This window comes from Opisthocomus hoazin, chromosome 1, assembly GCF_030867145.1.
Source record: "Opisthocomus hoazin isolate bOpiHoa1 chromosome 1, bOpiHoa1.hap1, whole genome shotgun sequence".
NCBI lineage: Eukaryota > Metazoa > Chordata > Aves > Opisthocomiformes > Opisthocomidae > Opisthocomus > Opisthocomus hoazin.
Genome location: NC_134414.1, coordinates 77,323,884 through 77,346,296, shown reverse-complemented (window position 1 = coordinate 77,346,296; position 22,413 = coordinate 77,323,884). Strand labels below are relative to the sequence as shown.

The window sequence follows — 22,413 nt, the reverse complement described above, 5'->3', positions numbered from 1 at the left end:
AGGTGACATATGGGTTGTCCTGAAATACCAACAGCGTTTATTACTTCTGAAGATAAGGGAACTGCAGGAAAATCAGAAGCACAGAAAGTGGACTGAGAAACACCAGCATCAATTAGGCAAGAAACAATGGTCGTGAATGAGTGGTTTGGTCACTTAAATGATCACTCAAAGGTTTTGCAAGAAAAGATTTTATGGAAAATTTAGAAAATGTGCTCTTACAAAGTTCGTTGGCAAGGTTCTCTCTGTTACTTATTAAATGAATGGAATAGAAAATTGGAGGAGGTTTTGAGTGGAAAATTATGTATATGGAAGTAAAAGAAAAGTGTATGGGGTAAGGGAGAGCCTCCCGTTGAGTCACCCGGTTTGAAAAGGACCCACCTGCTTTCTAAACTCCTGCTCAGAGAGGAACCTGGGTGCGGCTGGATCCAGACCGGGCCTTAGACAGCAAAGGTTTATGTCTAAGGGATACGTTTAGTAGCAATTCATGGTGAGTTCACAGTTTAAAGAGAGAGAGGGGATCATGGGAATTCAGTAGCTACTAATCACTGGTTAAATTATCATTTACAGAGCTATTAGAAAGAATTTACTATTACAATCACAGTAACAGGATGTTATTAATCGAGCCACCCCTGCACACATGCACGCAATCATAAATCTCCCCTCAAGTTCAATGCAATGCTCACTTCAAAGCAAACAATTTCTCAACGGGCGAAGGTTGACTCTCAGGGAGATCAGCCCGGGTTGGTGAGTTACTCTGGGAGGTGTCCTACTCAGAGGCAGTTATTGGGCGCAGCGCACTGCAGACCAGAAGAGCTCAAAGGGCCTTCCTCAGCACCGCTGTTCATAGCCTCTCAAGATGGTGGACTTTAGGCATCAGTAATTTTCCATCCTGGTCACAACCCACAGGACGCAATCCTGATTTTTAGACAGCAGCTACACAACTCCAGCACTACCCAGACTGTCCAGTTCTGGCATTCACCAGGCGGGTGCGACTCCAGGCATCGGAGTTCCCAGTGCGGTCAGGGAGTGCCTGATCAGCCCAGCTCACTGCTCTTGGACAAGGACAAGGAGAGAGCTGAGTCGTCCTGCTTCTCTGCTCAGCAGCTAACTGTTCCTGCAGTGCAAGCAAGAATACAGTGTTGGCTGGTTCTGGGATTGCCGGGTGTGAGGGAGAGCTGCACCACCACAACAGTATTGCTGTTCAGAGGGCAAGATAAATCAGGACCAGTGTGGCCTACAGCAAGTAAAAGAGCAATGATGTTTATGTCCTTGGGGCTGTCCTAATCACATTTCTCAGAATGCTGCATGAAGGAAGAGTTGGGTGGAATTTTAGGGTGGCTGAATCCTGCTGGACTTTAGAAGCCTTAGAGTTAGGTCTGTAAGGACATGCTGACTTTCAGTGTCCTACTTGTCCATAGAGACAACCTTCAGCTGAAGCTCCAGCAGGGATTTCAAAAGGTCACTTACCTTTCTAAGTGGCACCAAGCAGGTTTCGGCAGGGAGCAGCCTGTGGTCCTCACAGGTGAAGCAGGATGTGTGAACCCAAGTCAGGCCACCAAATGGTGTCTCAGAGTTACTGGAACGCCATTTTGATCAGGTCAGGACAGCAGCAGTTCATTGCTCTAGGAGGGAACACCAAGCAGCAGAGATGGCCTCTGCCCATGGGGACCCTGCCCGAGTGCGGCAGTGGCAGAGCTGATGCTCTGCTCCTCAGTCTTCACCAAACCGTCAGATAAGCAGGGGGTGGTAAGTAACAGCAGCAATGGAGATTCTTCAGATGAGGAACCTCTAGACAGATCAGAAAGCCCGAGGCAGTATATGCTTGCATGAATACTTCCCTCCCTGGTTAATCAGACCACACTGACGAGACCAGTAGCTCCAAGTATTTCTTAACAAGTGAGGCCTGCCAAGAAAGGCCCATGAGGTGTTACTACCTTACTTCCACACATTCACCTGAAAAGATGGCTGGGTGACCTGCACTCAGCAGAGGGCAATGGCATGGCAGAAGCAACCTGCCTTCAGCTAAGGAGAGCCATCAACGGGGCTGAACCCAGCCCTCGGCCAGGACTGGCAGCCACCCTGCGGGACACAACGGCACTCAGCAGGCTCCAGCGGGGAAGGTGGCTTCAGCTCATCTCCATGCACGATGCCAGGATGGATGGTCCTGGCTGCACAATCCAGGTGGTGACCTGACTGAGTCAGTGTGAGTGGCAGCACAGAAGAACGTGGCCGGGAGTCAGTAAAATGATTGTGGAACTGTACTTTTTTGAACTACTTCTCGGGTAATTTTTTTTTCCCCATTCATTGATGCCCATTCCTCTTCGTACAGGGTGTGCCTGCTGACAGTGACAGGAACTGTTCAGAGAGAAGGGGCTTACAGGAAAAACTGCAGTGCAGCGCCAACTGGGATGTCACTAAAGGCTTAGTATTAAAAAATAATTATAAATTATTGTAATAATTATATTGATATATTATTTTTGTATTATTATATTATAATTATTATATTTAAAAATTTATCCACGTGACACACAAGCTTGTTCCTTTAATCACAATTATTTCCTAGTGTAACCTGTTATAGAAGAAATTAGCCAAAATAGTGGAAGAGTTGCTGGTTTGTGTTCTAGTATACTACTCATATATATATATATATATGTATATATATGTTCCTATAACTGACTTGCTGAGCATTAGTGGTAACTTCACTGAAGCCTTAGGCCGCACACTGTGAATTTGCCACCTGAATCCCATGGACTTTCCTTGCACCCTTGCCAAGCTCAGGGAAGGAGGGCCCAAGGACTCAGTTGCAGCTAGAAGAGAAGCAAGTTAAGCCATCCACTGGCAGCAGCAGGGCCTCTCTGAAGAAAAGGGAAGAATCTTCAGCCTGCCCAGAGACAATGGAGGGCCCCAAGGAGGGACAGAAGACCCCACACCCAGATATCACCATTGGATCAGCTGCCGCTTGGGCATCACATGGAGAGCTTGTGCGGGGCGGGAACTTAGACTGTAAGGGTGTAATTGCCCAGCGGTTTCTTTGTTCGGGGTCCCTCTCCGGAGGCACCCAGCTCGAGCTGGTTAACACCGCTGCACCACTCAGTATGTCTGTCTGGCGTACGTGGTGTCAGAGACTCTGCTTCGGGAAACCTCGGGTTGAGCCTGAGGGATGAGGAAGTGCCCCAGAGTGAGTGTGTGTGTGAGGAGTTGAAAAGGGGCACCCAACGGCTCCTTGGAGCCGCCCGCTGCAAAGGGACTCTGGTCCCAGCAGTTAAAGTCTCGGGTGGTGTCTGTGCGACTCCTGGAATGGTGTGGGAATGCTCGGGTAGTGGCTTCTCCGTTAGCGTAGCCGACACCTGAATGAGCCATGTTCTGTATAAAGAGATATCTACTATTACTAGGGAAGATCACATTCGTGACCACCAGAGGAATCTGAGCGTAGAAAAGTCTGTGGGACCTGATGAGATGCATCCCACAGTCCTGAGGGATTTGGCTGATGTCATTGCCAAGCCACTCTACATAATATTTGAAAGGTAATGGCAGTCAGGTGAGATCCCTGGTGCCTGGAAGAAAGGAAACGTTGTGCCCATTTTTAAATCGGGTAGGAAGGAGGACCCTGGGAGTTATCGACCTGTCAGCCTGGGAAGATCATGGAGCAAATCCTCCTAGAAGATACGCTAAGTCACATGGAGGACAGGGAGGTGATTCGAGACAGCCAGCATGGCTTCACCAAGGACAAGTCCTGCCTGACCAACCTAGTGGCTTTCTGTGACGGTGTGACTACATCAGTGGACAAGGGAAAAGCAACAGATGTCATCTATCTGGACTTCTGTAAAGACTTCTACACAGTCCCACACACATGCGTCTCTCTAAATTGAACAGATATGTATTTGATGGGTGGACTGTTAAGTGGATAAGGAATTGGTTGGAAGGTCGCAGCCAGAGGGTAGTGGTCAACGGCTTAATGTCCAGATGGACACCAGTGACATGTGGTGTCCCTCAGGGGTCTGTACTGGGACTGGTGCTGTTTAATAACTTCATCAATGACATAGACAGTGAGATCGAGTGCACCCTCAGCAAGTTTGCAGATGACACCAAGCTGAGTGGTACAGTTGACACACCAGAAGGATGGGATGCCATCCAGAGGGACCTGGACAAGCTTGAGAGGTGGGCCTGTGTGAAGGTGTTGTAGACAGTGAGATCAAGCGCTAGGGACAGAGAGCACTCCCAGCAAGTTCACAGATGATACCAAATGGCAAGTCCTGGAGGGGCTGGAGAAATGGGCTGATGGTAACCCCATGATGATCAATTAAGACAAAGGCAAAGCCCTACAGCTGGGACAGAATAACCCCATGCACCAGTATGGGCTGGGAGGCAACTATCTAGAAAGTGGCCTGTGCCAAAAGGGACCCAGGGGTCCTGGTGGACACCAGGGGCCCTCATGGAGATATAGACTAAGAGCAGGCTGAGCTGCATTAGCAAAATTCAAGCCAGCAGTGAGGGGAGAGATCATTTCCCTCTCTTTCATGCTTGTGTGGCCACACATGGAGCACTGCATCCAGTCTGGGCTCCCCAACACGAGAGGGAAGCTGACACACTGGAGTGAGTCCAGCAGAGGCCACCACGCTGGCCAAGGGCTGGAGCACAGGACACACAAGGAAAGGTTGAGTGAGTTGGGACTGCCCAGCCTGCAGAAGAATCAGCTTTGGGGTGACCATGGTGTCTGGGACCTGACTGCACTGACAGGCTCTGCAGCCTCCTCCCCCTCTCTCCCAGGGGTCTGTGTGCCTGCATTGAAGGTCAGCTCTGATACCACACTCTAATGAGTCTCATCTCTTCTCCCCTCCCATGCACCTTCTGCCTGCTGGCTCAGGGGCTGCTTTTAAACTCACAGCCTTGCCCTGGGTCCTCACCTGAGCTGCGCTGGATGTCAGCTGGCGCCTGGCTTTGTACCTACTGACCCTGATTTTGCCTGACTGACTTTCCTTCCTGGCTTGCTGTTGATGCTGTCTTGTAACCATGGATTTGTGCTAGCAGGTCACCTCAACTTGCAAAGACCTTGCTTGCCATCAGCACAGCCCAGATGGTGCTGTGAGCAGTTGGCACAGGAAGGTAGGCTGGGAGATGTCTGCCTCGTCGCCACCCTGGAGAAGAGGCTGCCTGACAGCACCTGCCTGGAAGCCCAGGTGATTCACCTGATTTGTTTAAATGCTGCTGCACTAATCACCCAGAGGTAACAAATGCTCATCCCTGCACAACTCTTAGATCGACCCATTAGTCCTGCAGACTGATTCTGATCAATCGCTCCTGCAGGTGCCTCATGCCACCAGTTCCCAGGGCAGCATGGAGGGATGTCCCTGTCCAGGGCTCACCCACCCACGGGCCCCATTAGGAGGTACCTTGCTGGCGCTTCAGCTAGGGCTTCTATGAAATTACTTGTGTTCAACACACACCTTTTGAAGTTCCTTTCTCTTGTCTCATCCTGTACCAGACTGCTCATAGTACATCTGAAGGCAAGGTCTGAGCACTAGCAATCTCCGTACTAACTCCTCTTGACCTCATACAGCCAGCGTCAGGTGAGGTAAGGGCCCTTGTGCATTTAAATACAGCTAAGCATGAGCACCTCGGTATTTTCTACCTCCTGGCAGTGGAGGTAGCAGAGTTTTCCAGTAGTCATCTAGGAAATAGATGTCAAAAACATCCTGCCTTTTGGTTTCTTATTCAGAAAAAAAAACTCCAAAGCTTTGTAATTTGCCTCAGCAAAGATAATTGGCTCAATACATATCTTTGTGAGGTCCTCCTTACGTATACAAGGAGATGGCTGCAAGCCTCACAGCAGAAGCTTGCTGCAGACATCCCTCCATGTGGACGGACTTTTGTAACCTAACCATTAAATAAAACCAGCAGAGTTTTGATACGTGTGGTGCAACTTGTTCTCTGTAACAGGCACAGGCACTGCTTTCCTTCTTTTGGTATTCAGTTGGATCTGCACTGTCAGGTTTAACATCTTTTTGATTGCTTAGATGCTAACTAGAACACTGAGCTTTGCTACACTGGTGTCTGAAGTTAATTTCTCAAATATGAACTGTTATAGAATAGAAAAAAAATTACCAAAGCAGTATCTAAGAATCATGTACCATGAATGGTACCCTTTACCGATGGGACTACACTACCTAAAAATTACAGAGGAAAAAACCAGAAGTGCCACTTGATCCAAGCCAATTTAATCCCACACCCAACACCAAGAAGCCATGGATGCTTCTAAAACAAGTCTGCAGCAGTAAAACATGTGAAGAATAATCCACTCAAATTTTTTATTGCAGCTGGGCTTGTGCGATTCTTTATGAAATGCAGGAAGTGCCTGAAAGCAGGTTCTTAATTTGCTTTATGCTGCCTTAAACATTGTTTTGTATCAGACAGGTCCCGTTTGACCTCCTTGGGTCTCGTTCCTTTACGGAGAGGACTTCTATTAAATGTATGCCATAACTCTCACCGGCCGCCTTACCAGAATGGAAAAGAGACTTGTTTTAAGGGAAGAGGTCCTTACTACTAGTTACTGAAGATACACAAGAGCTAAAAGTAGCATAAATCACAACTACCTTCACGTCTTGTTTAAACATTTCCCAGCCAGGTTACCCAGCTTCCACATTCTGGCTCAGGAAGGGTTACTGATTCACTGCTGATTGCAGCTCTCTGTCATGTTCTTGTTGCTGGCTGTTTGCAGAAACTTTATTACAGCGAAAAGCGCGGGTTCCTGTTTCCTCATTCTCAGCAGATTCTTGCTCCCAACAACGGAAGGGGGGGACAGTCGTTTTCAGACGAGGCTCCCCCTAGTTCCAAACTGTTAGCAACGGTCTTTTAGACTAAAGTAAAAGGTATTTCATTTTTAAAAACCTAGTAGTGTTCATCCTGTGGAGCAGAAACTGTGCTGTGTTTGGGCGGACACACAAGAAGTTTCTAGGAGTTTCTGTTTCCCGTAACAGCTGCCGATTGCGGGAAATGCACTGAATCAGCTGTTCCAAACCGCCGCCAGCAGATAAAGAGCCCATTTGTCTCCAGGAGGCGCAGCGAGAAGGTGGAGAGGCATCCTGCAGCAAACATGTCAGGTCTGGGATTTTTGTCTGATATTCTTGTAGATAATTCACTGTCTGTTTTCCATTAAGTGCTGGGCTTGGGTTAGCGTTGTTCCTCTCAGTTGATGTTTGCGTGTTTTCCTTTCTGCAATGGCCTGTTCGGGCTACAGACAAATGCAGATAAACTGCAAGTCAAACAAACTGCAAGTCAGAGAAATTGTAATGGATATAACTGAAGGATTTTGCTCTTTGATTTTTCTGGTTGACGGTAGCTATAGAAAAGCGAGCTGGAGACAACAAGTAGTGCAGGATTTATTTTGATGCTCAGATTTATTTTTAATTTGGAATAGAAAACCCGCCTGTTGGAGGTCCCTTTCTCCATTGGCTTTGCGGGCAGCCCAAGTCACAAGCTTAGGCTAGCCAGCTAAGTTTTAGGCAAGCTAAAATTAGGGGAGATAAATCATGCACAAAGCACCACTTCACCTCACAAGCTGCATGGTGGCTTTATGCTAGCATGATCGAGAGGTAATCCTTTCCAGAGCGTATGATATCGTGATGGCATCTGCTAGCACAAATGCCTGTAGTAGGATTGAAATGATGCCATGGGTTTCAGTCATGGATTCAAAAACACTCTGATGGCATGCGTCACAGAGTGCGTTGGCTTGACATCTGCTTGTAAATCCTGCTCTTAGGCTGTTGGACGCAGTATGGGAATATACTGAATGTTGACACCACTGGAGCTTCGCAGGCAACTGCGAGACCGGAAGGTCTGAGCTATGCAGGTAGGCACCACCTCAGTTGTTCGTCTCCCCGTACATCCACGCACAAGCTCGTGCCTGTTGCGGATCCTGGTCCCTGGCTGCCAGTCATTGCCACACGAGCAGATTTTTCTACCACCAACAAAGATCTTAACTGGACACATAAGTTTATGTTGGGAATAGAGTTGCCTTAGAGATGTTCTAAGGGAAATTCAAGATCGTCACAGAGACAACGCAAAGTCTGCTGGGTGCATCCAACCCCTGCCATCAAGCCTGCTTTTCTCTCTGCCTTAAGAGGGTTTCCATCAGACCCAAGTTTCTGAACATTCCCTCATTCTAGTCCTAAATTAAAAGGAACTAACTCTGGGACTAATCCACCCAAAGGCTTAGATTTAAAACAAGAAGACCCATCTCTTAGTCTGCATGTTAGAGAACTGCCCTCTGTATTTGAAAAACGGTCTTTTCTATCATCTGTGTATGGATTTCTAGGGCACTTACCCTTCAGCAAAATTGGTCAATTCTATCATTGCTTCTTTCACAATGGATTCATAAGGATACAAAATGTCAGCTGAGTCATAATGACTGTTAGAACAACTTGTTTCTCACTTTAAAAACGAAAGGAAAAGTCATGCACATTGTGTTGTAGGAGTTGCTGCCTCGGAGAAGATTGCAGAAAGAGATTTGAAGAACATGGTGAAATACAAAGACATGATTACAAGAGTTGGCAACAGCAAGTGTGTTGATCCAGCTGTGATTGCTGGTATTATCTCTCGAGAGTCGCACGCTGGGACAGTGCTGCAGAACGGCTGGGGTGACAACGGCAATGCATTTGGGTTAATGCAGGTATGGTTGACCTTCTCAACAGCACAAAGCTCACCCTTCTTCTGAAGCAGAGAGCCAGAAGAGCAGCAGGGGTCTCCTCAAAAGGCAACCCCCTAGACTTTTTCAGCCAACTCTTGGGCCAGAATAAAGCCGACGCCGACCCGGCTGTCAGCTCCCGGCACCAGGGAAGGGCACCAGTGAGTGTCAGGGCATGAGGATGTTGTTTTTGCACTGTGAAACCGCTGCTTGCTTCCCAGTGCTCTCTTGGGAGTGAAGAGATTAATTGTTCCTATGTCATACTTTAGATAATAAATCTTGTTTCAAAAAGCATTTTTTTTTCATTAAGTGTGGAGGCCTGTAGGCTGCATGTACAAACAGTCATGTTAATTACCCTTCATGCACCACAGGGACCTGGCTAGTGGAGGACCTTGTTTCACTAGTCTTGCCTACATTCACGCCTCACTCGTTTGCCAAGTTGTACACCTACCTGTACAATCCCCAGGCATTTGGTGCATGCACTGGGATCCACTTCTGTAAAAGCTCCAGCCCCCCTCAGACTTGTGCTTTTCTACCCCATGGATAAAAAGCAAAGAGGAAGAAGAAGAGGAAGAAGAAGAATAGCAGAACTGGAGCAGAGATCCAGGGGAGATCCGCAGAGGAAAGAGGGTTTCCCTGCTCTTGATGCAGCTGAGGAGAGGAGCAGCCACCTTGTAGCTGGGAAAGTTTAAGCAGCAGTAAGGCTGCTTTCCGCGCCCTGTCACCTTTACAGCAGCAGCTGTGTTGGGTTTTTAAGGCTCTGACAGACAAGGAGACGGGGCGGGCATTCCTCTTCAGCGCCCCGACTGTCTGCTCTTCATGCATCTGCTGGCTTTGCCTGCACCTTGAGCTAAGTTTGCTTCCTCTCTATACAACTGCAAAAGAGTTAAACCGTGAGGTTAACGATCAAAATTAATACAAGCAGCCTGCAAGCAATGCAGAGCTCTGGATAAACAGTGGGGTTTCTGGTGTGCTGATATTGCTGTCTCACTTTCAGGTTGACAAACGGTACCACAAGACTGTTGGGTCATGGGACAGTGGAGAGCACATAGCACAAGGCACAGAGATTTTATGTGGGATGCTAACGCAAATCCAGAAGAAATTCCCAACATGGACAAAGGAACAGCAGCTCAAAGGTAGAGTTTTGCCAGCTTTGAAACCCTTCACACACAGAAAGGTCAAGCATGGTGACGCTGTAAAACCGAGTGCTTTAGAACCTTGAACATATCCCAGTCCCCCTGTTCATTTTACTGAAGTGTGGAACAATATCCCTTGACACTCACTAGCAGGAATAGAGGAATAAGATGTGGTTAGCTTTCTAGCAGGCTTATGGAAAACTTGGAAAATATCATGACATTTCTCAGTTGCAAGGAGTAATGGTAACACAATACTGCTGAAAAGAGAGCTGCAAACCAAAGCAACACCTTTAAGTTGTGATTTTTGTTTGTTTCCTTATTTACTGACAAAGTATTACCTCTGTTTATGCGTTTCTTTCACTCTCATTTCAGGAGCGATTTCAGCCTATAATGCGGGAGCTGGCAACGTTCAGACCTATAATGAAATGGATGTTGGCACATCACACAACGACTACGCCAATGATGTGGTCGCAAGAGCCAAGTTTTATAAGAGAAATGGGTACTGAGATATCTGAGTCATTATTAGATTTGAGTCACGGATTGCGTAAGTTGCTTCTAATTAAAAAAATCCTGGATTTCTCCCCCAGAAACAGTAAGAATGGGGAGGGCAATGAAGTCAGAAACAAGTGCAGGCTTTCAATGATTTTTTTTTTTTTTTCAGCTAAGGCTAAAAAAATAACTGTAACGATAACACTGCTAATAATCCAAACCGTAACCTATCTTGTGCCATTTATTTTTTATCTCACTTTGTATAATATTCAGCCAGAGTTTTCATCTGTGCCTGCAGTTTCTGAAGCAGCAGATGAATGCTACAGGAAAGATATAACACTGCTTAACAAGATTTTATCTGCCTTAGATTTTGTCTGTCAATACATGTGTCTAACAGCAGTAAAAACAATTTACTTGTTAACTTGTTGTTAACAATCTGCAAGTTTGGAATTGAATATTTGCAATAAATATTGTATATCAAAGTGTATCATATCCTTTCAGAATATTTGCTCTCAACTTTGGTGCTGTGACCCCAAAGTGGCTGTTTCCTGTGACAAGAGGGAAAATACTACGCTACCCTTTCTTTTTTGCCCTTGGTACTACTTCAGTTTAGCCTTTACAGTTGCAAACAATCTGTAAAACTCAAGCTGCTATGTATTAGCTTCAATGCAGGGTCTAGAGTAAGAATATGCACATTCCATCATGTTTTTAAAATGGCAGGTAGTTTATAAAATCTGATGCAAGTTCATGCAGGATAAACAAATCATTTTAAACGGTCATTTAGAGCAGTTAAAAAGAACCCTCAAGGGTATCACTAGTGGCTAAAGGAGAAATAACAAAGAGCACGGGGGAGTTGTTTCCTTGTTTTAAACATGGTACATATAGCTAATATTTTGTAACTGAGATTAAAAATATCCTGATGCTATTATTAAAATTGTGTTGATCTGCTCACACTGCCGTATGAATTACCAAACCTGAAACAGGAAGTGAATCTGCAACAAAGCAATAGCACAGACACAGAAATTTATTCTTAGAACAGTGCGTTTCTACACTGCTACCGCATATCGCACCAAAGATTTGCTTGAATAAACTTTAAATGCTACAGCAGGTAGACACAGAAAATGGTCCTACCCTAGCAGCATGCTCAGCGCGAGCCAGCTGCGTGCCCAAACAGAGACAGAGCCAGGCTGGCTCCTCCTGGTAGTGCAAGGTGGGAAGAGGAGCAACAACAGGGATAAGCTGAAAGAAGAGAAGTTCAGACTGGACACAAGACTGCATTCTGCACACAACTTTTCCCTGTGAGGACGGCGAGGCAGCCGAGCAGGCTGCCCAGAGAGGCTGAGCTGTCCCTGTCCTCAGAGCTTTTCAAGACCAGGCTGGACAAAGTCCTGAGCAACCTGGTCTGACCTCAGTGCTGGCCCTGCGTTGAGCGGGAGGCCAAGCTCGACACCCGTGAGGTACCATCCAACTGAAATTTTGCTGTCATCTTAAGTCAGCCTGATTGTTCCCTGCACAGAAAGACTTACATGAAGATTTACATGACGCATGTACAATGCTCCATTAATGAAAGAATGTGGACACACACTGCGTTGGTGCATCCTTGTCGGCTCAGGTTTTAGACCCGAGAGAAAATCTTCACGTGCTTATACAGGAGGTGGTTTGGGATAGCAGATTGACTGCATGACAGTTGTGACCTTGGAGGAAACACCATTTCAGAAACACCCAAACCTACACATATATTAAAAATTTTAAGAAAACACAATTTCCTTTGTCATGAAAACTGCCAGCCTGTCAATTAAAGACAGCTGCAAACACCTCTTGCATCTAAGCCTTACCCCAAAGATAACAGGTACTATCTAAGGCATTTTCCCTTTTCTGCACTTGGGAGGCAGTTATTGGCTCTGTTCTAACTTAGTTTATCGCACACATTTTCAGTAGCGCACAGTACCAAGCAAGCTTGTGCATCAACACATTCTTCCCAGCTGACATGGCGGTACTTGCGAAGGCTGCGGCGCCTGTGCAGTGCAATGAGCAGAAGGTCCCGATCCACACACCTGCCGCGTAGGACACAACTGGCAGCTCTCCCTCTGCTGGAGATCCACCAGCCTGCAGCGCCGCGAACGCCAATCCTGAACGCGCTTGGCAAGGCTGAGCGATCCCGGCTTTGGTGCTCTGGGCCACCACTCCTGGTACAAGGCTTATGTTGGCTGTCCCTCAGCAACAAGACGCATTTGCCTAATTTTCCGGGCCCTCGAACTTGTGCCAGCTTTTTTAAGTGTGCCCTGTAGCTTGGATGCACTACAGACGTCCCTCAGAGGGCTGAAACTTCAGCTTGGTTAAGGACCTCCCTGTGGGAACACACTCAACCCCACACAGAGCCTGCAGCTGTACCGCAGTGCAGCACAAGATGCTACAAAGATACTGGAAGGGAGGAGGGAGGGAAGCAAAGCAGCATTCATTTATCTTCTTCACTTTTTCCTTGCTATTCCATATACTTCAGACTGCCATTAGTGTTTTCTGTGTCCTTCTGACTATAGCCTGCATCTTGTTGAGAAATCGAGGTTTTTCAGCTCAGTTTTGCGTTTCTGCCTTGGGCCTGTTCGTAGGAGGCATTACAGTCTCCAGCGCTGCTACGACAGCCTGTCCTTCTTTCTCCCTCACACAGTGTGTGCAGCTTGCACATCTCTCTACTGGTATATCTATTCCTCTCAACTCCCACTGGTGTTTACTCTGTTCTGCAAGGATGCAGAAAGGACAGACAGTCATTCTTGGCGACCGTATCCCTCTGATCTTCTCACAACATACAGTCATTAAGATAAACTCCTCTACAGCACGTCTAGTGTGGGAGAGGCTCAGTGTGGTAAACGATGGAATTTACGCTGACGGGAACGAAAACTACTTTATCTTTTGATACAGCAGCAGCTTTCTAGCTTTGGCCGCAATTCTTCAAACTGTAAATAAAAATATCCACAGTAGTATACAAGATCCTTCAATGAAAGGTGTTATTTTATAAACTTACTAATTTGCATCAGAGGCACACTTCAGGGTCCCCAGATTTCTAAAGTTTGCAATTTTAGAACAGGAAAAGCATCAGCTTTGACACAGACTGCAGCTCTTAAGCTAGTATTATTAAACATTAAGATCAAGAAATATGACATACGAAGTGAGATAGTGTGTTTCCTGAATGACAAATTATACAGCCTACCAAGATGTGAATCACCCCTGTTACTCCCAAATGGGGAGTTCGGGTACTCTTTAAGCTACAGAGGAGGCCAGACGACAGACTGTTTGCTAAGGAGCAAGTGTGAGATCCGGACGACCAAGGCAAGACACCCAAATGCCTGCCTCAATCAAATGACTCTCTCTGTGGATATCCAGTCGATTCTCACGTAGCCGGTAAACAGAGGGCTTTTCAATTCCAGTCCCTTCCTTCACACAGTAACGGTGAAGTCATGCACCATCACCGTAAGCTTTTACTGTTAACTGGGAAATGTCCTCACCATCATTAGTTAAATCTACTCCATTCTTTGCTTATTTGACTTTGAAGTTCTCTAATAGCTAGCCATAAACTGCAGTAATCTTGCCACAAAGTTAAAACAGGGTAGAAAGCCTATGACTTATTTAATACTTCAGGCAAACATTGCCAACACTGAATTTCATATCTGTACACATGTAACCCATCTGTAAGCATCGGTGTCACCTCCACCACTCATACCAGACAGGGTAAGAATTAAGCTTACATTTCATACACAAACTCTTAACTTGGGAGTTAAATTATTTATTTGACAGAACAGAGATCCAACCAGCACACCTTAGGAACTAATTTCTTTCTGCTCCACAGGTTTCAGACGCCGTTTAATGACAAGCTCTCCCTTGCTTGTAAGAAAGGTGTCCGACATTTCCTCTTCCGTTGGCAACCCGTAAGGTAGTTTCAGTGGCTGTATTCTACAGGCAAAACAGTTTGTTTATTAGTGAAGTCCTACGACTAGATGAGAGTTACAGTAAGTGCTCCAAATTAAACAAACAGTTAACAAACCTTATCAGATGTTTAACAACTTTCAGTCTGGAATTCACTGAAGGGATATTTTTGTGCAGTCTTGGCTGATGTGCCTACATAAAGCATAGAATAGGTCTTACAAAGGCATTGCGAAACCCCAAGTCTCTGTTCACTGGACTTTTCACACTATCAGTAAAAGTATAAACCGTATTTGCAAATGTAAGGCTTGAAGTTATGCATCAAGAATACCCATAAAAATACAAAATCAAAACTTGATCAAACTCTCGATTCCAATAAAATGACAAATTCAGCTTTCTTCCCATTACAATGTCAATATATTCAAATTTTTCCCAACTGTTAAAAACACTGTAAATGTAAATACAGTAGTTTAGGAGTAAGACCGCTTGCTTCAGACAGATCTTAAATTGATCAAGCAAACATTTTTTCTCTGTAATATAACACTGACTACACAAATATTTTAACAAAGTGCAGTTGGTGTAAAAAATTTGGATAAACACATCTTTGACGGAAACTCTTAAGAGTCTGTTTGGAAATTTATCATCCCTTTTGGATTTGGAAGCCTTTTCTTTAATAAATGAGTCTTATTTGCCTGCCTGCAATACCTGAATAATATGATCCACAGAAAAAAACCCCTGAATTAAATGAATTTACAAAACTATTTTAATTATTTTAGCAGAATTCTCAAGGTAAGGCTCTCCTCAGGCATGCAGAGCAATACCACAAAGTGATATTCTGAACTCCCACTAAATGGACATTTGCTGTTAATGTTCCTCTCAGCTCTTCAACACACCATCGATTTCTCAATTACATTTATAGCAGCTGTAAAACAGTCCCAGATTTGTGACTGCGACACTGAGGTCCTTAAAAAAACCACCACCTTAATTCTACCCTACATTTCCACATTTCTGATGCACACAGGAAGTACAAAGAACAACAATCATACTTTCTCCAGTCCAAGATCACGTATTATCTTCTTTTCCCAATACGGGCGACCAATTACACTTTTTATTCTCGTAATAACGTGTATTTTGTGGGGCTGCTCAGGGTCACCTCCATACTTTTCATGATCTCCAGGCCGTGGCTGAAATACCTAGAATAAGAAGTTCACAAAAGCAGAGGGTTTTTCTAAATATCTGAAAAACGATTATTATAGTTAACAAAGTAACTCTTTAAAATATACTTCAACCTTGGTAAAATTTCTTACATAGTTAACTACCTTCCTTTTCAGAAGGTCAAAGCACCAACAAGGGACCTCAAATATAGCTTTTATAACATTAAGTCAAACATATTTTTATAATGGTTTGTACTCTTGAGTTTGGCCACATAAGTGCACAGAAATACACACACAACACTACACCAGCACAGCACTGAATTCACATGCATCTCATTACAGAACCTCTGCTTAGCCTCTGAAGGGCAGGTTTTTCCACAGGCTTTAAGAACGAAGGAAAATAGTCAGCTTACACTAGACAGTATCTTGCAAAAAGATAAGCTAAATGTAAAATACACCATGTCCCTTTCTGCAGGGCTGCTCTCCGGCCGCTCCTCTCCCAGTTTGTGCTTATGCCTGGCATTACTCTGTCCAGGTGCAGAATCCAGCATCTGGACTTGTTACATTCCATGTCATTAATCATAGCCCAATGCTCCAACCTATCTAGATCCCTCTGCAAGGCCTCTTGTCCCTCGAGAGAGTCAACCGCACTCCCCAGTTCAGCATCACCAGCAAACTTGCTAACGGTGCATTCAACTCCTCCATCCAGATCGTTGATCAAGATATTGAACAGAACTGGCCCTGGGTGGGACTGAGCCTTGAGGAGCACCGCTGGTGACCGGTCGCCAGCCAGATGTAGCCCCATTCAGTACAACCCTTTGGGCTCTGCCCTTCAGCCAGCTCTTCACCCCGTGTGCCGTGACCCTGCTCATCTCACAGTCTCTGGAAATCCGTCGTTCCTCAGGAAGCACCGAGTTCAGGAGGCTAATGCCTATTGTTCAGTTTCACAGCTACTGAAGCACGTACCGAGTCTGGAATTCTCGACCTGGTAAACAGACAACGCACCCACGCTGCGGACGCCATCCCCTCCATCCTCTTCCCCAGCATCTGCCAAGAGAGCAGGACACAACCTGTCGGGACTCCCCTCGCAGCTCTTCCCGCCCGCCAGCGGCTGCAGCACCCCGCGGGCTCCCCGGCCTTCCCGACGGCCGCGCTCTCCCCTCACGGGAGGCACCCGCCGGGCCCCGAGCGGCGAAGCTCGCAGCAGCGTGAAGCGCGGCCCCTCCTGCCGCCCCCAACCGCCCCCTGTCCCTTCCCCCTCTCCGCGGCGCCAGGCCCGAACCGAACCCCCCGGCCGCAGCCGGAGCCGCCACCTTCCAAGCCGCTGCGTGCCCCAGGCCGCCTCCACCAGCGGCGGCCGCCATGGCGGTGCGCAACGCTCCGGGCCGGGCACCAGCGCCGCGGCGCTGCAGTTCCGCGCCGGCGGAGGGACAAGGGTGAGGCACAGCCCCTTTCCCTCCCGCTCCGCCTCGGTTTCTGTTCCCCCGGCGGCGGGGGAGGCGGCGCGCATGCGCAGCGGCCTCCCGCCCGCCCCGGCCCCGGCGCCGGCCCGGCCCCGGTCCTGGTGCCCATGTCGCGGACGGGGGGGGACGGCACCGCCGCGCTGGAGCGGGCCGGCGCGGAGACGGTGAAGCGTGCGGTGGAGCTGGACGTGGCGTGTCGGTTCCAGGAGTCGCTGGTGTGCTACCAGGAGGGCATCGACCTCCTGCTGCAGGTGGTGAGAGGTACCGGGCGAGGGGCGAGGGTCTGCCGGGCGTCGGGCTGCAGCCGTCGGGGCGGTCGGGCCTCGCCTACGGCCCGGGACGGGGGGCAGAAGCCGGGTGTGGCCGCGGGGGCCGGCCCCGGTGCCCGGTCGGCCGGCGGCGAGGGGGGGGAAGGAGCGGGACCGGACTCCCGGCGCTTCCCCCCCCCGAGGAGGACTGGCCTGCGTGCGTTTGGTTCACAGCCACGAAGGACGAGCCCAAAAAGCACCATTACCGTCAGAAAATAGCTGAGTACATGACCAGAGCTGAAGACATTAAGAAACACATTGAAAAAGAGAAACAAGGTATGGAGCCACGATGAAGTTCAACAAGGGCAAGTGCAGGGTCCTGCACCTGGGGAGGAACAACCCCATGCACCAGTACAGGCTCGGGGTGGACCTGCTGGAGAGCAGCTCTGTGGAGAGGGACCTGGGTGTCCTGGTGGACGACAGGTTAACCATGAGCCAGCAGTGTGCCCTGGCTGCCAAAAAGGGCAATGGGATCCTGGGGTGCATTAAGAAGAGTGTGGCCAGCAGGTCGAGGGAGGTTCTCCTCCCCCTCTACTCTGCCCTAGTGAGACCCCATCTGGAGGACTGTGTCCAGTTCTGGGCTCCCCAGTTCAAGAAAGATGAGGAGCTACTGGAGAGAGTCCAGATGAGAGCTACAAAGATGGGGAGGGGACTGGAGCATCTCTCCTGCAAGGAAAGGCCGAGGGAGCTGGGCTTGTTTAGCCTGGAGAAGTGAAGGCTGAGAGGGAACCTTATAAATACCTACAAATATCCTAAGGCTGGATGTCAAGAGGATGGAGCCAGACTCTTTTCAGTGGTGCCCAGCGACAGGACAACGGGCAACGGGCACAAACTGAAGCATAGGAAGTTCCAGCTGAACACGAGGAAGAACTTCTTTACTCTGAGGGTGGTGGAGCACTGGAACAGGTTGCCCAGAGGGGTGGTGGATTCTCCTTCTCTGGAGATATTCAAGACTCGCCTGGACAAGGTCCTGTGCAGCCTGCTGTAGGTGACCCTGCTTTGGCAGGAGGGTTGAACTAGATGATCCCCAGAGGTCCCTTCCAACCCCTAACATTCTGTGATGCACCTGTTGGCGTTAAAATACCTGTTGTTACATGAACATGTTATGGGCAAGGGAGTTAGCGCAGGAATTCTCTCATGGCCTTTACTGAAAAACTTTTATTTTCAGATGGCAAATATCATAAGCAAATCAGGATAGAGGAAAATGCAACAGGTTTTGGCTACGAAAAGCTTTTCCAAGCGTACCTCACTGAGATTGTTTCTGAAGTTTGGGTGGAGGACCCATACATTAGGCATGTTCATCAGGCAAGTACATATTCTGTGTAACTGATACAGATGTAACTACTAAAAAAATTTCAAGTTACTAAATTAAATAAATCGTTTACAGCTGTATAACTTCCTGCGATTCTGTGAGATGCTAGTTAAGGGACCGTGCAAAGTGAAAACAGTCCACCTCCTCACTTCCTACGATGAAGTAAGTGTCTAGGTTTTGGTTTCTATTTCCCCATACTCAGGTGATACCATATGTGAAAAAAAAATAATATGTATATATAAAATACATATATATAAAATATTTATTTTTAACTATAGATTTATTCTTACTTACCAGAACTTGTTAGACTGAGGCTCTCATGCATTCAGCAGAAAACACAGATTAAGAGAAAAATAAAAATGTGATAGTTGAACATAAGTAATTTTATAAGTTCAGAGTTTTCTGATAACTCTGACAGATTGTTTGTAAGCAGGATCTTATGGAAAAGATATTTTTGTGAAAGTTTTATTGTGGAAAATGTCATCAAAACCAAAACATCTGTTTAGTTTTTTTTTTTTTTGTATTGCAAGAGCTGTATATAGTTGTCGTTTTAGAAGCTTTGGTGAGCTAAAACCTCTAAAACTATCACTGAATTTATATTGGCTCAAATAGTAATTCATGTCTAGTTTGAAAGGGCTGAGAGTGAGTTCCTCCTCCACATGTCTTAGCAAGTGTACCTGTAATTTGTCTGCTTTTTACCGTGTCTTTGAAACCGCGAATCTGTCTTCATCCAGGTTACATTCTTTTGGTTTAAGTTATTACTAAAAAGGTTTTGTGGGTGAGTTTGGAAAGAAGTGAGCAGAAGTAGAATATATGGTTAACCCCCCCCCCCCATTATTTTTACTTTTAACAGGGTAGTGGGAGGAGTCAGCAGCTGAGTGGCCTGGAAGAAATAAAACAATCATTAAGGAATTATGGAGTAACACTGAATATTGCGTTTTCATCTTCAATACATGACCGAGAGATTAGGTGAGTGATACAAAATGTCAGTGAATGCCAGTTATTTGAAGTCAAACTGCCTAAGCCTAACTTTTGAGACAATTCTAATTACAGCTCTGGTTGACAAAATGGAAGACAGTGGCCCTCACTGGATAAACTCAGCCCTCCATAGATTCATGTGTTCTAGCTGTGAAAATAATAGTAGATGTCACTTTATACAGAACAGTGTCTTCCATGGCTCATTCAGGTGTCGGCTACGCTAAGGGAGAAGTCGCTGCCTGAGCATTCCCACACCATTCCAGGAGTCGCACAGACACCACCCGAGACTTTAACTGCTGGGACCAGAGTCCCTTCGCAGCGGGCGCCTCCAGGGAGCTGTTGGGTGCCCCTTTTCAACTCCCCACACACACACTCACTCTGGGGCACTTCCTCATCCCTCAGGCTCAACCCGAGGTTTCCCGAAGCAGAGTCTCTGACACCACGTACGCCAGACAGACATACTGAGTGGTGCAGCGGTGTTAACCAGCTCAAGCTGGGTGCCTCCGGAGAGGGACCCCGAACAAAGAAACCGCTGGGCAATTACACCCTTACAGTCTAAGTTCCCGCCCTGCACAAGCTCTCCGTGTGATGCCCAAGCGGCAGCTGATCCAATGGTGATATCTGGGTCTGGGGTCTTCTGTCCCTCCTTGGGGCCCTCCATTGACTCTGGGCAGGCTGAAGATTCTTCCCTTTTCTTCAGAGAGGCCCTGCTGCTGCCAGTGGATGGCTTAACTTGCTTCTCTTCTAGCTGCAACTGAGTCCTTGGGCCCTCCTTCCCTGAGCTTGGCAAGGGTGCAAGGAAAGTCCATGGGATTCAGGTGGCAAATTCACAGTGTGCGGCCTAAGGCTTCAGTGAAGTTACCACTAATGCTCAGCAAGTCAGTTATGGGAACATACATATGTATGAGTAGTGTACCAGAACACAAAGCAGCAACTCTTCTTCCATTTTGGCTAATTTTTTCTGTGACAGGCTACACTAGGAAATAATTCTGATTGTAACAACAAGCTTGTGTGTCACGTGACTAAAATTATTCTTCTACTCGACCTACCATCAGTATTCAAATTTGTGTATTTTTAAAACAGATTCAACAATGGATGGATGATTAAGATTGGAAGGGGTCTTGATTATTTTAAGAAACCACAGGTAAGAACGCTTTGACCTCTTTAATTTACTTACACTGTGGAAGAGCTCATACTGTGTTCACTGTCTCAATTCTGGTCGTTTCTGCAGGGTCGTTTCAGCATTGGATACTGTGACTTTGACTTGCGACCTTGTCATGAAACAACAGTGGATGTCTTTCATACCAAACACACAAAGAAAATGTGATCAGATATGGAGGTTTTTATAAGACTGAAAATGTTGGACTGGAAGATGCTGCTTGTATCCAGCTGTCCCCCCCCTCAGCAGCAACTCTTCTAAGCACTTTGTCCAGCACAGCTTTTATAATCTATAGGAGTAAGAATATCTGAGACTTTTCAGTCAGAGAAAACACAGCTCCAGTTCCTCCACTGTACTGCTCCCAGATCTTAATTAATACAATCCATGTCTAAACCTGATCTTGATTTCATAACAAACCCACAATACTATCTGTCAAAGGCCTCTTTACTGTCATTTCTGTTTTTACTGTTAATTTTGTCTTGAGCAAATTTTGTTTTTCATATCTTTAATTGACCACCTCACAAGCACTTGAAGCTGGGCTGCCACATGTCCTCTTCGATAAGCAGCCTTATTTATCCCCTTTAATTGCTGTATTCTAGTCATGACTACTGTTCTGCTGTGTTTTGGTCAATCCCTTAATACCTGATTTCACGGGCTTTACCGGTAACCCCAAATCTGACATTCCATTTTCCAAGCTCCTTGCCTACAGACGTTGTGGTGTTCAGTATACAGACATTTTAGAGTTGTCTTCTGTGTCTGTGTGTGATGGCTTTTGGGCTGGGAAGGATGCAAACAGCTGTATTCTTTTCCCTGTTGCTCCTATGTGTTCTTTTAGTCTGTGATGTACGGTCCTACACCTGATTTCCATCCTTAACATTAGGTGTGGAAAGGTTGTATGATCCTCTGCCCATCTTTTTCCCTGACTTGCAAGTTTAATGTCCTTCCAGCTCGTCGTGCCAGTCTCAATGGCAGTGAGCTATTTCTCTGCTAGGATAGTCCCCTAAAACAATAATAACTGATTCTTAAATTCTTCCAGAAGCTGATACCCTGCAACTTTCTTGCTCATAATGATTCTAAGGAATATGCTAATTGGAAAAAAGACTCTGCTTGTCTTCCTTCACCCTCTGGAAAGCGGAAGGTGTCACCTGAGCTGCTGCTGCTTTTTCTCCTAATGCAAGAGTGCTCGATCATTGTCAGCAAGAATCTGGCAAAGTCGTATATTCTGACATGAAGAACAGGCAGTGGCTGCTTTTGCAGGTCCCATCAAAATCTTTTGAGCCTCAAGACTGATAGGTGCCTTGTGCTTCTGCTTCTTGCCATACAACACGCCTCCATATTCTGGTAGCATGTTCATTGCTGAAGCTTTTTCTCTCTCAGGTTTCTTTTGCCTGGTGGCTGGTGTATTCCATTATCCTTTTCTTTTCTTTTTTAATTTGCTTTATTCTCCTTTCACCTTCTGTCATCTAATGCTGCTAATCTTTTAGTCTCTTCTGTAACACAGCAAATCTGCTCCACAGCTATCAAGATGAAGCAGAGCTGATCTTTGCCTTGTTCCCTGGGTGACAGTTTGCTAGTGGTCTGCCTGCTTTATCCTTTTGCGTAATAATGTCTCAGCTTTTGAGTGTTCCATCAGCAAAAAGAAGAACATATGTGCCACAGAAGCTGTATGCTACCAGTCGGTACCCCCAGACATTCCACAGAAGCTCCCTGGCTTGCTGCTGTGATACTGGTTTTGTGGTCACAGTTGTCAGTTTTACTCAGTTGTGTATCATAGATGCCTATTTTTCATGGGAATAAAGGTTATTTTTTATTATTTGTA

At 46.5% G+C, this 22,413-nt stretch overlaps 3 protein-coding genes across 4 annotated transcripts; 2 read left to right on the top strand and 1 right to left on the bottom strand.

Moving 5' to 3' along the window:
* The first annotated feature begins 6,807 nt into the window (after positions 1–6,807).
* Positions 6,808–10,792, top strand: LOC104337898 (lysozyme g). The gene is made up of 5 exons (XM_075426892.1): positions 6,808–7,097; positions 7,757–7,846; positions 8,469–8,665; positions 9,678–9,816; positions 10,189–10,792. The coding sequence occupies exons 1-5, from the start codon at positions 7,091–7,093 to the stop codon at positions 10,320–10,322; spliced, it is 567 nt and encodes a 188-aa protein (XP_075283007.1). The 5' UTR covers positions 6,808–7,090; the 3' UTR covers positions 10,323–10,792.
* Positions 10,793–14,062: 3,270 nt separating this feature from the next.
* On the bottom strand, positions 14,063–16,849 carry MRPL30 (mitochondrial ribosomal protein L30). The gene is made up of 5 exons (XM_075438697.1): positions 16,688–16,849; positions 16,341–16,421; positions 15,267–15,413; positions 14,342–14,415; positions 14,063–14,250 (listed from the first exon to the last, which is right to left on the bottom strand). Exons 1-5 carry the CDS (start codon positions 16,736–16,738, stop codon positions 14,118–14,120), a joined length of 486 nt encoding a protein of 161 aa, XP_075294812.1. The 5' UTR covers positions 16,739–16,849; the 3' UTR covers positions 14,063–14,117.
* Positions 16,850–16,904: 55 nt separating this feature from the next.
* MITD1 (microtubule interacting and trafficking domain containing 1) lies at positions 16,905–22,413 on the top strand. 2 transcript variants are annotated; one of them, XM_075426871.1, is made up of 7 exons: positions 16,905–17,098; positions 17,320–17,421; positions 18,314–18,450; positions 18,533–18,619; positions 19,311–19,426; positions 20,519–20,579; positions 20,667–22,413. In XM_075426871.1, exons 1-7 carry the CDS (start codon positions 16,945–16,947, stop codon positions 20,760–20,762), a joined length of 753 nt encoding a protein of 250 aa, XP_075282986.1. In that variant the 5' UTR covers positions 16,905–16,944; the 3' UTR covers positions 20,763–22,413. The 2 variants fall into 2 exon arrangements, with proteins under 2 accessions (XP_075282986.1, XP_075282994.1); XM_075426879.1 differs by having other exon boundaries at positions 17,004–17,088.

What these genes read in the sequence shown, in the direction of transcription:
- LOC104337898 (XM_075426892.1), top strand. An exon ending in ATGCATTTGGGTTAATGCAG is followed by an intron (nt 8,666 to 9,677) that starts GTATGGTTGACC and finishes TCTCACTTTCAG; the next exon opens with GTTGACAAACGGTACCACAA. An exon ending in AAAGGAACAGCAGCTCAAAG is followed by an intron (nt 9,817 to 10,188) that starts GTAGAGTTTTGC and finishes CTCTCATTTCAG; the next exon opens with GAGCGATTTCAGCCTATAAT.
- MRPL30 (XM_075438697.1), bottom strand. Translation starts at nt 16,738, where the DNA reads ATGGCGGCCGCCGCTGGTGGAGGCGGCCTGGGGCACGCAGCGGCTTGG. An exon ending in GGCACGCAGCGGCTTGGAAG is followed by an intron (nt 16,422 to 16,687) that starts GTGGCGGCTCCG and finishes CTCTCTTGGCAG; the next exon opens with ATGCTGGGGAAGAGGATGGA. An exon ending in GTGATCTTGGACTGGAGAAA is followed by an intron (nt 14,416 to 15,266) that starts GTATGATTGTTG and finishes TGCTTTATGTAG; the next exon opens with GCACATCAGCCAAGACTGCA.
- MITD1 (XM_075426871.1), top strand. Translation starts at nt 16,945, where the DNA reads ATGTCGCGGACGGGGGGGGACGGCACCGCCGCGCTGGAGCGGGCCGGC. An exon ending in CCTGCTGCAGGTGGTGAGAG is followed by an intron (nt 17,099 to 17,319) that starts GTACCGGGCGAG and finishes TTTGGTTCACAG; the next exon opens with CCACGAAGGACGAGCCCAAA. An exon ending in ACATTAGGCATGTTCATCAG is followed by an intron (nt 18,451 to 18,532) that starts GCAAGTACATAT and finishes AATCGTTTACAG; the next exon opens with CTGTATAACTTCCTGCGATT.